The sequence below is a fragment of the Microcaecilia unicolor genome, chromosome 6, assembly GCF_901765095.1.
Source record: "Microcaecilia unicolor chromosome 6, aMicUni1.1, whole genome shotgun sequence".
Classification (NCBI taxonomy): domain Eukaryota; kingdom Metazoa; phylum Chordata; class Amphibia; order Gymnophiona; family Siphonopidae; genus Microcaecilia; species Microcaecilia unicolor.
The window spans coordinates 179,213,211-179,227,243 of record NC_044036.1 but is presented as its reverse complement, the minus strand read 5'-3'; the positions used below and the strand labels follow the sequence as shown (position 1 = coordinate 179,227,243).

Below are 14,033 nucleotides of genomic sequence, written 5' to 3'. Positions count from 1 at the left end.
ACATTGTTCATTGGAAGTTTAATCCTTTAGCTTCCATCAACAGTGAGTACTTACAGAGGAACTCTCTGCCTTTCTCAGTACCAATGCAGTCGAGCCTGTTCCACAAGGGTAAGAAGGATTGAGTTTCTATCCCAGGTCCTTCCTTGTGGGTTCCGTCCCATCATAGACATAAGGGGCCTCAACAGATTTCGTTCAGGATTATTTCCCTGGGCATCCTTCTTCCCATTCTTCAAGAAGACGAATGGTTATGCTCTCTGGACTTACAAGATTCTTCTACTCACTTTGCGTCCAGAGTATGTTTTTCCTAGTGCCTAGCTGTTGTTGCAGCGTATCTTCATGGACTGGGAGTGCAAGTGTTCCCTTAACACGTTGATTGCCCGTCTCAACAGATTACAGCACAGTAATATTGAGACTTCTAGACACATGGCTTCCACAGTTCACGTCACTCCCTTGACACTTTTGCACATCTAGAGGATGTAACCCAACTGTTCGCCAGTCTTTGGAATTCCCCTCAGAGGTGGTTAATTCTCTCCATTTTGATTCTGAGGTGTCCAGTCCACCTTACTCAGTCAAAGCTGCTGACGAAGGTTGCATCCCTCCTGGCTATCCAACCTAATTATTTTAATCAACCACACAATCGGGTTGTGATGTACTCGATAACAAAGGAGTACTGGATCTTGTCCTCTGAGTCAAGATACCATGCAGATGTAGCGGTGGGCTCGCCAACGCGGCTTGTTTTCTCCAAGCCATTTTTCTAATTGGCGTAAACAGCAGTCTGGCCGACAGGCTGAGCAACTTAGTTCAATCACAAAGTCCCTCAGTTCTGTTCCAGGCTGCAGGTTCACGGCAGACTACCTTCGGATGCCTTTCTCCTTCTTTGGAGGACAAGTTTTCTGTATGCGTATCCTACCATACATCTGGTGGAAAAGACTTTGCTGATTCTCAGGCAAGATTGTGGAGCCATGATTCTGATTGCTCCTTTCTAGCTACGTCAGATACGATTCCCTCTTCTTCTGGAGTTGGAATGTTTTCCAGCTCTCATTACACAGAACGAGGGGGCACTTCTACATCCCAACCTCCAATCTATGGCTCACACGGTCTGGATGTTGAGAGTGTAGGTTTCGTTGACTTTTCCAGAAGAGTGTCTCCCGACTCTTGCCTGCTTCCAGAAAAAGATTTCACAAAGAGGTGTTATTCTTTTCATGGAAGAGGTTTGCCGTCTGGTGTGACAGCGAGGCCCTAGATCCTGCCTCTAGTCTCTTACAGACCTTGCTTGAGTTCTTTCTACACCTGTCTGAATCTGGTCTCAAGACCAACTCGGTCAGTATTCATCTTCGTGCAATAAGAGCTTATCATCAACGTGTAAAGGTCAGCCTTTAGCTGTCCACTTCATGACGTTTACTTCTCCCACAGTATTGAGAGAATTCCTTGTATGTGTCTAAGGGGGATTATTTCTGTTGGGCTTAGCACCCCCAATAATTTTTACAGTTGGCTCTTATGCTTCGGTCAGAGCCCCTATCAATCCTTATTCAGTATCTTGGGGTCTCAATGTCATTTTCATCCAGCTGCTGCAAGCTCAATTCGGGCCACTGGATTCCTGTCATCTGGACCTGGAAGGTCATTTTCCTTGGTGGCTGTTCCTTCAACTCGAAAGGTCGGTGAGCTTCAGACTCTAGTAGCTCAAGCTCCTTACCTTACTTCTCATCTTAACAGAGTAGTTCTCCGCATGCAGCCAAGGTTCTTACTGGCGCTGGTATCAGAGTACCATCTGATCCAGTCAACTGTCTTGCCAACATGCTTTCTCCCTCTTCTTACAAGCCCTGGCGAAAGCAAGCTGCGCACTTTTTGCGTGGAGCAGACGAGCTCCCTCGGAAGGTCCGCCCAGTTGTTTATTTCTTTTAATGCCAGTTGCTGTCGGAAACCGCATCATTTCTTCTTAACTGGCAGATTGCATCTCCTTCATTTTTGTCCAAGCTGGACTGACTCTAAAAGGCCATGTCACGGCTCACAAAATTAGAGCCATGGCTGAATCGGTGACTAATCTAAAATCAGTCACTATTGAAGGGATCTACAAAGCTGTGGCGTGGTCATCAGTCCACACATTCACATCTCACTACTGCCTTCAGCAGAATAGCCGACGCGTCAGTCGGTTTTTGGGCAGTCGGGGCTGCAGAACTTCTTTGGGGTTTAGAATCCAACTCCAACCCTCCTAAGCCCATGTTTGTTCTGTTCCAGGCTACACTCATTTAGATATTTCAGGTCAATGTTTATTCTGGCCTCGCCGTTGCGAGACTCTATTGACCACTGTTTGTTGTGTAAGCCTGAAAGCTTGGGATACCCCACTTGTGAGAATATCAGCCTGCTTGTCTTTGGAGAAAGAGTAGTTACTTACCTGTAACAGGTGTTCTCCGAAGACAGCAGGCTGCATATTCTCACAAACCCTCCCACCTTCCCCTTTTGGAGTTGTCTCCTCCATCTTTTGGATATAACTGAGGGGCGTGTCCGCTCGGCGAGCGGGAATAGGTGTGCGCACATGCGCAGTACGATCGCTCGCGCGACGGAACGCCGTAAAGAGATTTTGCTTTAAAATCCTCCGGGGCCGACGTGGCGTCACCCACTTGTGAGAATATGCAGCCTGCTGTCTTCGGAGAACACCTGTTACAGGTAAGTAACTACTCTTTAAGGGTGTTAACACAGAAGTATAAGTTTTATATGTGAGGCAACTGAAGGTTAAAAGGTCCAATGAATGTCAGACATCAACCCTCAAAACAACGGAGCCCATAATGAGCATGGAAGAATCTAGGATAATTATGATTCTTCCTACCATTGTTTCCTTGTAGAAGGCACAGTGGTCAGCTGACTTTAGTGGGCCACTAGTTCTCTTGTCAAGCTCAGATGAACCTAGTGTTGGAATCCTGGTTCCATGAGCCTCTATTTACAAATAGCTAAGAAGTTTTTATCCTTTTCAGAAGGCTATCTTTACTCTTCTAATCAGGTCATTGAAGCAACAATGGTGAGGGTGAGGTGCCGCGCACCAGTGTTTCTTCTAGAACACTGTATTGTAATTTCTAAATGTAACCCTTGTATGCCACCGTTACTGGCCATCAAAACTCCCTTTCCCTTTGCAGCAATTCCAACTGTTATTGACTGCAGAAGACCTGGATCCAGGAGATCTGAGGAGTAGCCTAATGGTTAGTGCAATGGACTGGGAACCTGATCCAGGAACCGAAGCAGGGATTCTTCCACACCGCTCTTTTATTGAGCCACCAACATGGACTAGCCCAAATGGCTATGCTGCAGCCATTGCACAGTTTGAACTACATAAGGAAAGAAGTCTTACAGGTCCCTCCAATTCTCTATAATTCAAACTATGAGAGTGCTGTACTGCACAAATGAGGTCAGCTACTCTCCCACATTCCTTGGAAGGAACATTACTTCCCACATATTGAACTGTAACTTCCAGAATGAATAGCAGGCCCAAAAACGGGAAAAAATTTGTTGGGTTTTTTTTTTTTTTTTTTTACAAGTCAGCCATATCTCCTACCTGCTGAATGTGCAATAAAACTTTTTTTTTTATTCAACCACTATTCATCTGCATCCTGCTGCAATTCACATTTTCAACCTTAACGAAAAAAGTCTGTCTCTTATGGTGTAGTTGATTTGCTGCCTTTGCGCTCACATTTATGAAGTGTATGTGGGGTAATGAATAAAAACAAGTCAATAAACAATACTATTATTATTAGCATTTGTATAGCGCTACCAGACGCATGCAGCGCTGAACACCTGACACAGAGAGACAGTCCCTGCTCAAAAGAGCTTACAATCTAAATAACACAGACAGACAAGACAGTTACGGATGAGGGAAGTACTGGGTGAGAAGGAAGGAAGGAACAAGGGAGGGCAAATGAGGGCTAGGAGCCAAAAGCAGCAGTGAAAAGGTGGGTTTTCAGCATGGATTTGAAAACAGGTAGAGATGGAGCTAGACGTATAGGTTCAGGAAGTCGATTCCAGGCATAAGGTGCCGCGAGAGAAAAGGAACTAAAGTCTGGAGTTAGCAGTAGGGGAGAAGGGGGACGACAAGAGAGATTTGTCCAGTGAGCGGAGTTCACGGGAAGGAATGTAGGGAGAGATTAGAGCGGAGAGGTAATGGGGGGGCTGCAGAGTGGATGCACTTAAAGGTCAGTAAGAGAAGTTTAAACTGTATGCGGAAGTGGACAGGGAGCCAGTGAAGTGACTTGAGGAGCGGGCTAGTGTGGATATAACGATTCTGGCTGAAAATAAGTCATGCTGCAGAATTTTGGACAGATTGGCGAGGAGAGAGATGGCTGAGCGGAAGACCAGTGAGAAGTAAATTGCAGTAGTCCAAACGAGAGGTAACAAGGGTGTGGATAAGGGTTTTGGTAGCGTAATCAGAAAGGAAGGGGCGGATTTTGCTAATAAAAATAAAAGTTGAAGTGTTGAGAATGGCTTTATTACTTGTGCATATTTTTATCCTTCCTAAAGACTGCGGACTAAATTCTATAAATAGCGCTCCAAGTTGGGCACTGTTTACAGAATAGCACTTAGTGCCAAGATCCGCACCTAATTCTGGGTGCGAGGATTTACACCAACTGAAACCTGATGTAAATCCTTCCACCTAAATTAGGCACAGATCTCCCGTATTCTATAATACTGCATGCATTGGAAGTGAACACCTCTGACCCACCCACACCCTTCCCATGGTTATGCCCCCTTTTCAGATGCGTGTGTAAATTCAAATTGTTGCCAATTTGTGCCAACAATTGATTTAGTGCCTAATGCTTAGTGCATTGCTCAATTAAATTGCACACAAACTTGTGCATGTAATTTTGAGTGTCATTCATAGAATTTGGTTGTATATGCTAACCTGCTTATTAGTGCAGGAACAATTAATAATGAATTTATTCAGAGAAAGAGAGAAAAAACAAGATTCTATGGCAAGGGTACAGAAAATTGAAACATACTTACCTGCAAGGGTTCAGTCTGTTGTCATCTAAAAAGCTCCTTACAACCTGAGCTACTTCTTCATTAGACAAGACATCCCAAAGTCCATCGGTTGCCATGACTAGGACATCATCTTTCAGAAACCCGTGCTTGGCAAAATCCAGTACCTTTACCTAAATTAATGAGAAACTTTGGCTTTCTTTTCAGCTAGTAAGACACCATTCAGATTAATATAAATTGTAAAACAATCACACTTTTCCAACTAAAGGCTGCACCCAATGGCAGACCAGGAACAAGGAGAAACCCTTAGATCTCACCCATGTAGTATTTTATATTTTCTCTTAAGGGTCAAAAAAAGCTCTGAATATATATCACAGCTCAAAAACAGTGCTGTTAAAGTTGTTCCAGAGTTCCTCATGGGATATGCAAGGATCCTTCCTTCGAGCAAGTGTCAGTTACTAAAGAGGAGCTGGACCCCTTCACCATGGATCAAAGCAAAAACAGTATCCTAGAATCCGTACCTCCCTGAGAGTGGGAAAAGAGAAGAGACTAAGTGGAGAACCAGGCATTCCTTTATTTTCTGGTACAAATGATGAGAAGAGGAGTGGTCAATGCTGCAGACTGAAAACCAGGGATACAAATCCTACTGATGTTTCTTAGGAGATTGGGCAATCATTTCACCTTCCCGTGCCCCTCTTGAGGTCAGGAAACTGTTATTGACTGTAACTCACCTTGAGTTAACAATACTAAAATGGGGTGAGCTAAATTCAAATGAATAAGCAAGTAGAGAAGCTTGCACAACATAGATCATAGAATTCTTTTCAATATCTCTGCATATGTCTTTGACCTGGAGGGAAACGGTGGTTTCTATGGAGCAGAAACCATTTAATTTTGGAAAGAATAACAAAATAAATCTAAAGTCTGTTAATATATTGAACTTCACTGGAAACAGATTTTAAAGGATGGAATTTTCCAGTTTCACCACAGGGTGTCAGTGTGTCATGACAATTACTATTAGCAGTAGAGAATGGCATAGGGATGGGGACAAACTTTCTCGCCCTGTCATTTTCTACTTCAGTACATAAGCACTGCCACGCTGGGAAAAGAACAAAGGTCCATCAAGCCCAGCACTCCATCTCCTGTTAATGAACTGGACTGTTATTTATGTTTGAGTGATGCAGACAATATTTTGATTTTTTGGAAAAACAAGCAAACATGCTGGCCACAACTAGCAAAATTTGCATGGGGGATACAACCTGCTACCAGCACATCTTCTAAGAAGACCTCTTTGATTGCAGGAAGGACTGTGGAAGACAGGAGAGCTAGACTGAATCCTGAGATTATTGATGACTTCTTATTCATCCACAGATAATAAAAAATCATAACAGTGCTTCATAGGGCATATTTCTCCCCTCTAGGGCATACAGAACAGGTTTTATTTTGTACCCCTGGACATTTTAAACAGGGTGGATTAGGATTCCTTGGGGTAGTAAAAGTCAGCTATTGTTGGGGTTGGAAGGGTAGAGGGTGGTGGGAGGGTTTATTATAGTTACTCATTGTTATTATTTGTAATTTATACACAACAGTTGAACAGCATATTGTTCCTTTTTATACTTTAATAAAAAGATTTAAATATAAAATCATAATTGTTCAAGGTTTCTGCAGATGAGGGCAGAGCCCATAGGGATGGGATGGAGATAGAGACAGAACCCACAGGGATGGGGTGGGGACGGGGAAAAACCTTTGTCCACATGTCATTCTCTACCTAGCAGCACACACAGCAACTGTTAGAAAAACTATATGGTTCATTCACTAGGTTTCCAAAGAAAATAAAAAATATATTTGAATCACTAAGAGGCAACCCATCCGAAATAGAGGACAGTAGCAGAGCATTTTTGGGGGGGGGGGGGGGGGGGGGGGGGGGGGAGTTGGGAGGTGGGGGAGAGAGGGGAAACTGTGATGGGAAAAACATGCAGCATATGCCTCATGGAATTATTTACAATCCTTGTGTGTGACCAGCAGCGTACAAAGGAGGGAAGAGCAGTTTGAAAGGAGCAAGTCCTACCTGCTACATTTCAGTGAGCCAAAGTTTCTATGCTGTAGAAATCAGAACTGCTTTTCCTATAAAAATGAACTCCATTTTTGGGAAGAGGTTATTTCTAGATCGGGGGGTGGGAGGGGCTTGTTCTGATCTGACCCATTTTCATAATCTGTATCTTTTAACTATTTCTTTCTCCAAGGCCAAATTTGTAACTGCTCTGTTTTTCAGAGAGTTAATTTTACCCTTGGGCAAGCATTTTTAATCGCTTATGTATAAATTTCTTTCCAACCCCCACTGATTTTATAAACAATAAAAAAAATTATACAGGCAAAAAAACACTGCAGGTTCCTGTGCTCCTTTATCTGTAAGGAGGTACCAGGAAGGTAAGCTAAAGGAAGCCGGGAAAAATCTGTAAATGGTACAAGAACAGTAGTATCTACCTCATAAGTTTTGATCCAATGTAGGAGGTCTTTTACTAAAACTTAGAACGTTATCTGCAGATGAACCCATACGGATAAAATAAGTCCTGTGGCAATAATATACCCTAACCTTTAGTAAAAGATCCCCTAAATCTCAAGGTGGGCAAAACCAGATCTGTTGTCGAACCAGAAGGTGACGTGTTGCTGCTACTACTATCACCAATGAGTACGTGATATGTGAGGGGAAAATGAATAAGGTCTACAAAAATCTATTGAGATGGCAAAGGATTCCTTTGTAGATACAAAGTGTCTGTGAATAATTGAAATAAAGGACACCTTGATTTTAACCATACACAGTATCTTATCTTGAAAAGCAGTAATGCATTTCAGTATCTACAGCAAAACAAACAAACAAAAAAACAAAACACCTAACTAACCCTTGTGGACATCCCAAAGGTTCCCAGAACAACATTCTCATCTTGTTACCTCCTCAAGTAACTTTATCAATCTTTTAGATCTAGAACAAAGGTGCTCTGAAATATTCTGTTTGCTCAGTCTTTCATTAATCCAACAGATTAAAAATTTTTTCTTTTGTGATCGTTGGTGGCTCTGATTTTCTTGTGCTTAGCAATGCCAAGCATTCATACTGTAGTCATTAAGCAGGTGCTTTTGCCTCAAACTCTGTGCTCTCAAAGGAGCCCTAGCTTTAATCCATGTTAGAAACTTGCACCTCACCATACTTTCAAGAAGATACAAAAGCAGAATTTTCCATTGACCAGGCAACAATATTTAAGAATACCATTGTATTTAATAAAAAGATACCTTTATGAAATTCATTGTATATCTTTGACTACGTCAATACATAAGAACTGCCGTACTGGGACAGATCAAAGGTCCATCAGACTTATACGGTCTGTACCCTGAAAAGGACAGGTACAAATCAAGGTAAGGTATACACAAAAAGTAGCACATATGAGTTTATCTTGTTGGGCAGACTGGATGGACCGTGCAGGTCTTTTTCTGCCGTCATCATCTACTATAAAGGTCCATCAAGCCCAGTGTCCTGTTTCCAACAGTGGAAAATCCAGGTCAAAAGAACCTGGCAAGATCCCAAAAGAGTAAAAGATTTTATGTTGCTTATCCCAGAAATAAAGCAGTGGATTTTCCCATCTTAGTGGTTTATGGACTTTTCATTTGGAATCTGTCCAAATCTTTCTAAATCCTTTTGCCCACCTAGTCTGCACAAATAGTAGAATAACATGATAATTTTAGTGTTGAGAAAAAAAAAAACATGATTTAACAGTTATCCAACATAGTAAATGATAGCAGATAAAGACCTTTACGGTCTATCCAGACTGCCCAACATGATAAACTCATAGCATAAGCTATGATGTGATACTACATAGGTTTACTTGATCTTGATGTGTCCTTACCATTTTCAGGCCACAGACAGTAGAAGTCTGCCCAGCACTGTCCTTGTTCTCTGACTACTTTCAAAAGATTGCCTGAAAAATCATACAGGGATCCAAGAATGCTGTTGGAACTAACTCATCACTTACTTCTGGAATGCTGGACAGGAAAGGTTTGACTGCAATGTTAGTTTCAGCAACTTTTAATTGATGGTCCCCAAGACATCGAGATACAGCTAGAGTCCCCAACAATCGAGCCTAGAAAAATGGAAAGAATTCAGTGTATCCAGCTGCAAGAACCTCTAACCTTTGGAGGAGCTATGATGTCCCTTCTAACTCAGGAGACTGATTTGAAATCCTTCAGAAAACCACACAAACATAATACAGCTGGTTACATATTCCAATGATACCTAATTCAGTTAGAAGATGCAAGTCTCTCCTGTCCAAGGAATGTACATTAATTTGAAACATTTCCTATGTTGTTTCTTGCCCAAAAAGCGAAGATACATACCTGTAGCAGGTGTTCTCCAAGGAGAGCAGGCTGATTGTTCTCACTGATGGGTCGACGTCCACGGCGGCCCAAAAACGGCAATTTTTCCCAAGCAAAAATAGGTAAAGCTTTGCTACAGCCTTCCAGAGTGCGGGGCGCACGCACGACCATCTTCCTGCCTGTCACGCGCGAGTCCCGCTTCAGTTATATCAAAAAGCAATAACAAGGAGAAGAACAACTCCAAAGGGGAGGTGGGAGGGTTTGTAAGAACAATCAGCCTGCTGCCTTCGGAGAACACCTGCTACAGGTACAGCACTGCGCAAGTCTAGTAGCGCTATAGAAATGTTTAATAGTAGTAGTAGTAGTAGTATTTTTGCTTTCTCCGAGGACAAGCAGGCTGCTTGTTCTCACTGATGGGGTATCCCTAGCACCCAGGCTCACTCAAAACAACAAAGAAGGTCAATTGGGCCTCGCAATGGCGAGGACATAACTGAGATTGACCTAAAGCAGAAACATCTAACTGAGAGTGCAGCCTGGAACAGAATAAAAATGGGCCTAGGGGGGTGGAGTTGGATTCTGAACCCCGAACAGATTCTGCAGCACCGACTGCCCAAACCGACTATCGTGTTGGGTATCCTGCTGAAAGCAATAGTGAGATGTGAATGTGTGGATTGAAGACCACGTCGCAGCCTTGCAAATCTCTTCAATGGAGGCTGACTTCAAGTGGGCCACGGACGCTGCCATGGCTCTAACACTATGAGCCGTGACATGACCCTCAAGATTCAGCCCAGATTGGGCACAAGTGAAGGAAATGCAATCTGCTAGCCAATTAGAGATGGTGCGTTTCCCCTTCTGTTGGGATCAAAAGAAACAAACATTTGGGCGGATTGTCTGAAGGGGCTTGTCCGCTCCACATAAAAGGCCAATGCTCTCTTGCAGTCCAATGTGTGCAACTGACGTTCAGCAGGGTGGGTATGAGGACGGGGAAAAAATGTTGGCAAGACAATTGACTGGTCCAGATGGAACTCCAACACCACCTTCAGCAAGAACTTAGGGTGAGTGTGGAGGACTACTCTGTTATGATGAAACTTGAGATAAGGAGCATGCACTACCAAGGCTTGAAGCTCACTGACCCTATGAGCTGAAGTAACAGGTCAAATACTTCAGATGGCAGGAATTCAGTGGCTCAAAAGGAGGCTTCATCAGCTGGGTGAGAACGACATTGAGATCCCATGACACTGGTGGAGGTTTGATAGGGGGCTTGACAAAAGCAAACCTCTCATGAAGCGAACAACTAAAGGCTGTCCAGAGATAGGCTTACCTTCCACACGATAATGATAAGCACTAATAGCACTAAGATGAACTCTTACTGAGTTGGTCTTAAGACCAGACTCTGACAAGTGCAGAAGGTATTCAAGCAGGGTCTGTGTAGGACAAGAGCGAGGATCTAGGGCCTTGCTATCACAGCAGACGGCAAACCTCCTCCATTTGAAAAAAGTGACACTTCTTTGTGGAATCTTTCCTGGAAGCAAGCAAAACTCGGGAGACACCCTCAGAGAGACCCAAGGAAGCGAATTCCACGCTCTCAACATCCAGGCCATGAGCGCCAGAGACTGGAGGTTGAGATACAGAAGCGCCCCCTCGTTCCGAGTGATGAGGGTTGGAAAACACTCCAATCTCCATGATTCTTCAGAGGACAACTCCAGAAGAAGAGGGAACCAAATCTGACGCAGCCAGAAGGGAGCAATCAGAATCATGGTTCCGCGGTCTTGCTTGAGTTTCAGCAAAGTCTTCCCCACCAGAGGAATGGGAGGATATGCATACACAAGGCCTGCTCCCCAATGGAGGAGAAAGGCATCTGACGCTAGTCTTTCGTGGGCCTGAAGTCTGGAACAGAAATGAGGGACCTTGTGATTGATCTGAGTGGCAAAAAGATCCACCAAGGGGGTGCCCCACGCTCGGAAGATCTTGCGAACCACGCCCGAGTTGAGCGACCACTCGTGAGGTTGCATAATCCTGCTCAATCTGTCGGCCAGGCCAGACTGTTGTTTACGCCTGCCAGATATGAGGCTTGAAGTACCATGCCGTGACTGCGAGCCCAAAGCCACATTAGGACAGCTTCCCGACACAGGGGGTGAGATCCGGTGCCCCCCCTGCTTGTTGATACAGTACATCGCAACCTGATTGTCTGTCTGAATTTGGATGATCTGATTGGACAGCCAATCTCTGAAAGCCTTTAGAGCGTTCCAGACCACTCGCAACTCCAGGAGATTGATCTGAAGACCTTTTTCCTGGAGGGACCAAAGTCCTTGAGTGTGAGAACCATCGACATGAGCTCCCCACCCCAGGAGGGATGCATCCGTTGTCAGCACTTTTTGTGGCTGAGGAATTTGAAAGGGTCCAAGGTCAAATTGGATTGAATTGTCCACCATTGAAGGGAATTGTGAAAAGCGGTGGAGAGCTGGATTGCATCCTCTAGATCCCCTGCAGCTTGATACCACTGGGAAGCTAGGGTCCACTGAGAAGATCTCATGTGAAGATGGGTCATGGGTGTCACATGAACTGTGGAGGTCATATGGCCTAGAAGTCTCAACATCTGCCGAGCTGTGATCCGCTGAGACGCTCTGGCCATGGAAACTAGAGACAGAAGATTGTCTGCTCTCGCCTTGGGAAGATAGGCGTCTGTGAGTCCAGCAGAGCTCCTATGAATTCTAGTTTTTGAACTGGAAGAAGATGGGACTTTAGGTAATTTATAACAAACCTGAGTAGCTCCAGGAGTTGAATAGTCATCCGCATGAACTGTAGAGCTCCTGCCTCTGAGGTGTTCTTCACCAGCCAATCGTCGAGATAAGGGAACACATGCACTCCCAGTCTGCGTAGCGACGCTGCAACTACTGCCAGGCATTTTGTAAAGACCCTGGGCGCAGACGCCAGATCGAAGGGCAGCACACAATACTGGAAGTGCTGCGCTCCCAAATCGAATCGAAGATACCTCCTGTGAGCTGGAAGTATCGAGATGTGTGTATAGGCATCCTTTAAGTCCAGACAGCATAGCCAATCGTTTTCCTGAATCACAAAGATCAAATCATGTGATACTCTTATACATGTCTAGAAATGTTAATAATGCCTATTATATTACTATCATGTATTCCATTACCACGCAATCCAACTTCCTCTGTAACACCAAATGCCTTTTCTCATTTCATTTCCATTATCCTTGATGTTTTGTAAGCCACATTGCGCCTGCAAAGAGGTGGGAAAATGTGGGATACAAGTGCAATAAATAAAATAAATAAGGGTGCCCAGGGAAACCATCCTGAACTTTTCTCGGACTAGGAATTTGTTCAGGGCCCTTAGGTCTAGGATGGGACGCACCCCCCCCCCCCCCCCCCTGTTTTCTTTTGCACAAGGAAGTACCTGGAATAGAATCCCAGCCCTTCTTGCCCTGGTGGAACGGGCTCGACCGCATTGGCGCTGAGAAGGGCGGAGAGTTCCTCTGCAAGTACCTGCCTGTGCTGGAAGCTGAAGGACTGAGCTCCCGGTGGGCAATTTGGAGGCGTGGAGATCAAATTGATGGAGTATCCTAACCGGACTATTTGAAAAACCCACCGATCGAAGATTATGAGAGGCCACCTTTGGTGAAAATATTTTAACCTCCCTCCGACCGGCAGATCATCCGGAACGGACACTTTTATGGCGGCTGTGCTCAGCTGGAGTCAGTCAAAAGCCCGTCCCTTACTCTTGCTGGGGAGCCACAGGGGCCTGCCTTGGCGCACGCTGTTGATGTGAACGAGCTCGCTGGGGATGAGCCTGAGAAGGCTGTCGAGAAGAAGGCAATAAGTCTGGTATTTGACATCAATACATTTTTGAACATTCTTCTGTTTTGTATCTGCTGTTTTGTTGCCTACGCCTATTATGTGCATAGGGAGCAGAAGCAGAAGGCGCCCGGTGGGAGAGATTGTCCATAGCGGTTTCCCGCTGCATGATCTGATCGACCACCTGCTCAACTTTCTTGCCAAAAATGTTATCCCCCCTGGCAAGGGACATCAGCAATCCGCTGCTGGACTTGATTGTCCAGGTCAGAGGCACGCAGCCATGAGAGTCTGCGCATCGGTTCTGGATGCAACATCAAAAGAATCGTAAGCACCCCTGGACAGGAATTTACGACACGCCTTCTGCTGCCTGACCACCTCCTGAAGAGGCTTGGCCTGTTCCAGAGGGAGCTTAGCAACCAAGTCCGCCAGTTGCTTCACCGTGTTCCTCAAGTGAATGCTCGTGTAGAGCTGGTAGGATTGAATCTTGGCCACGAGCATAGAGGACTGGTAGGCCTTTCTCCCAAAAGAATCCAGGGTTCTAGATTCTCACCCCGGGGGCGCCGAGGCAAAGTCTCTAGAACTCCTGGCTCTCTTGAGAGCGGAATCCACAACCATTGAGTCGTGAGGTAACTGTGACTTCATCAACTCAGGTTCTCCGTGAATCCGATATTGGGACTCAGCTTTTTTGGGGATGGTGGGATTACTTAGTGGTTTCATCCAGTTCCTTAGAAGTGTCTCCTTAAGGACATTCTGCAAGGAACAGTGGATGACTCCTTAGGTGGCAAAGGATAGTCAAGGACCTCGAGCATCTCAGTCCTGGGCTCATCTTCAGATACCACAGGGAAGGGAATAGCCACAGACATTTCCCGGACAAATGAAGAGAAAGAAAGAATCTCC

The 14,033-nt window shown here is 44.8% G+C and overlaps 1 protein-coding gene across 2 annotated transcripts in view; it reads right to left on the bottom strand.

Moving 5' to 3' along the window:
* Positions 1-14,033, bottom strand: part of PPM1M (protein phosphatase, Mg2+/Mn2+ dependent 1M) — a 105,507-nt gene that overhangs the window by 24,217 nt on the left and 67,257 nt on the right. For both annotated transcript variants that reach the window (XM_030208566.1, XM_030208567.1), the window contains 2 exons: positions 8,982-9,089; positions 4,987-5,135 (listed from right to left, as the gene is read on the bottom strand). In XM_030208566.1, coding sequence (XP_030064426.1) covers positions 4,987-5,135; positions 8,982-9,089 — 257 coding nt within the window. The remainder of the gene's footprint in view (positions 1-4,986; positions 5,136-8,981; positions 9,090-14,033) is intronic.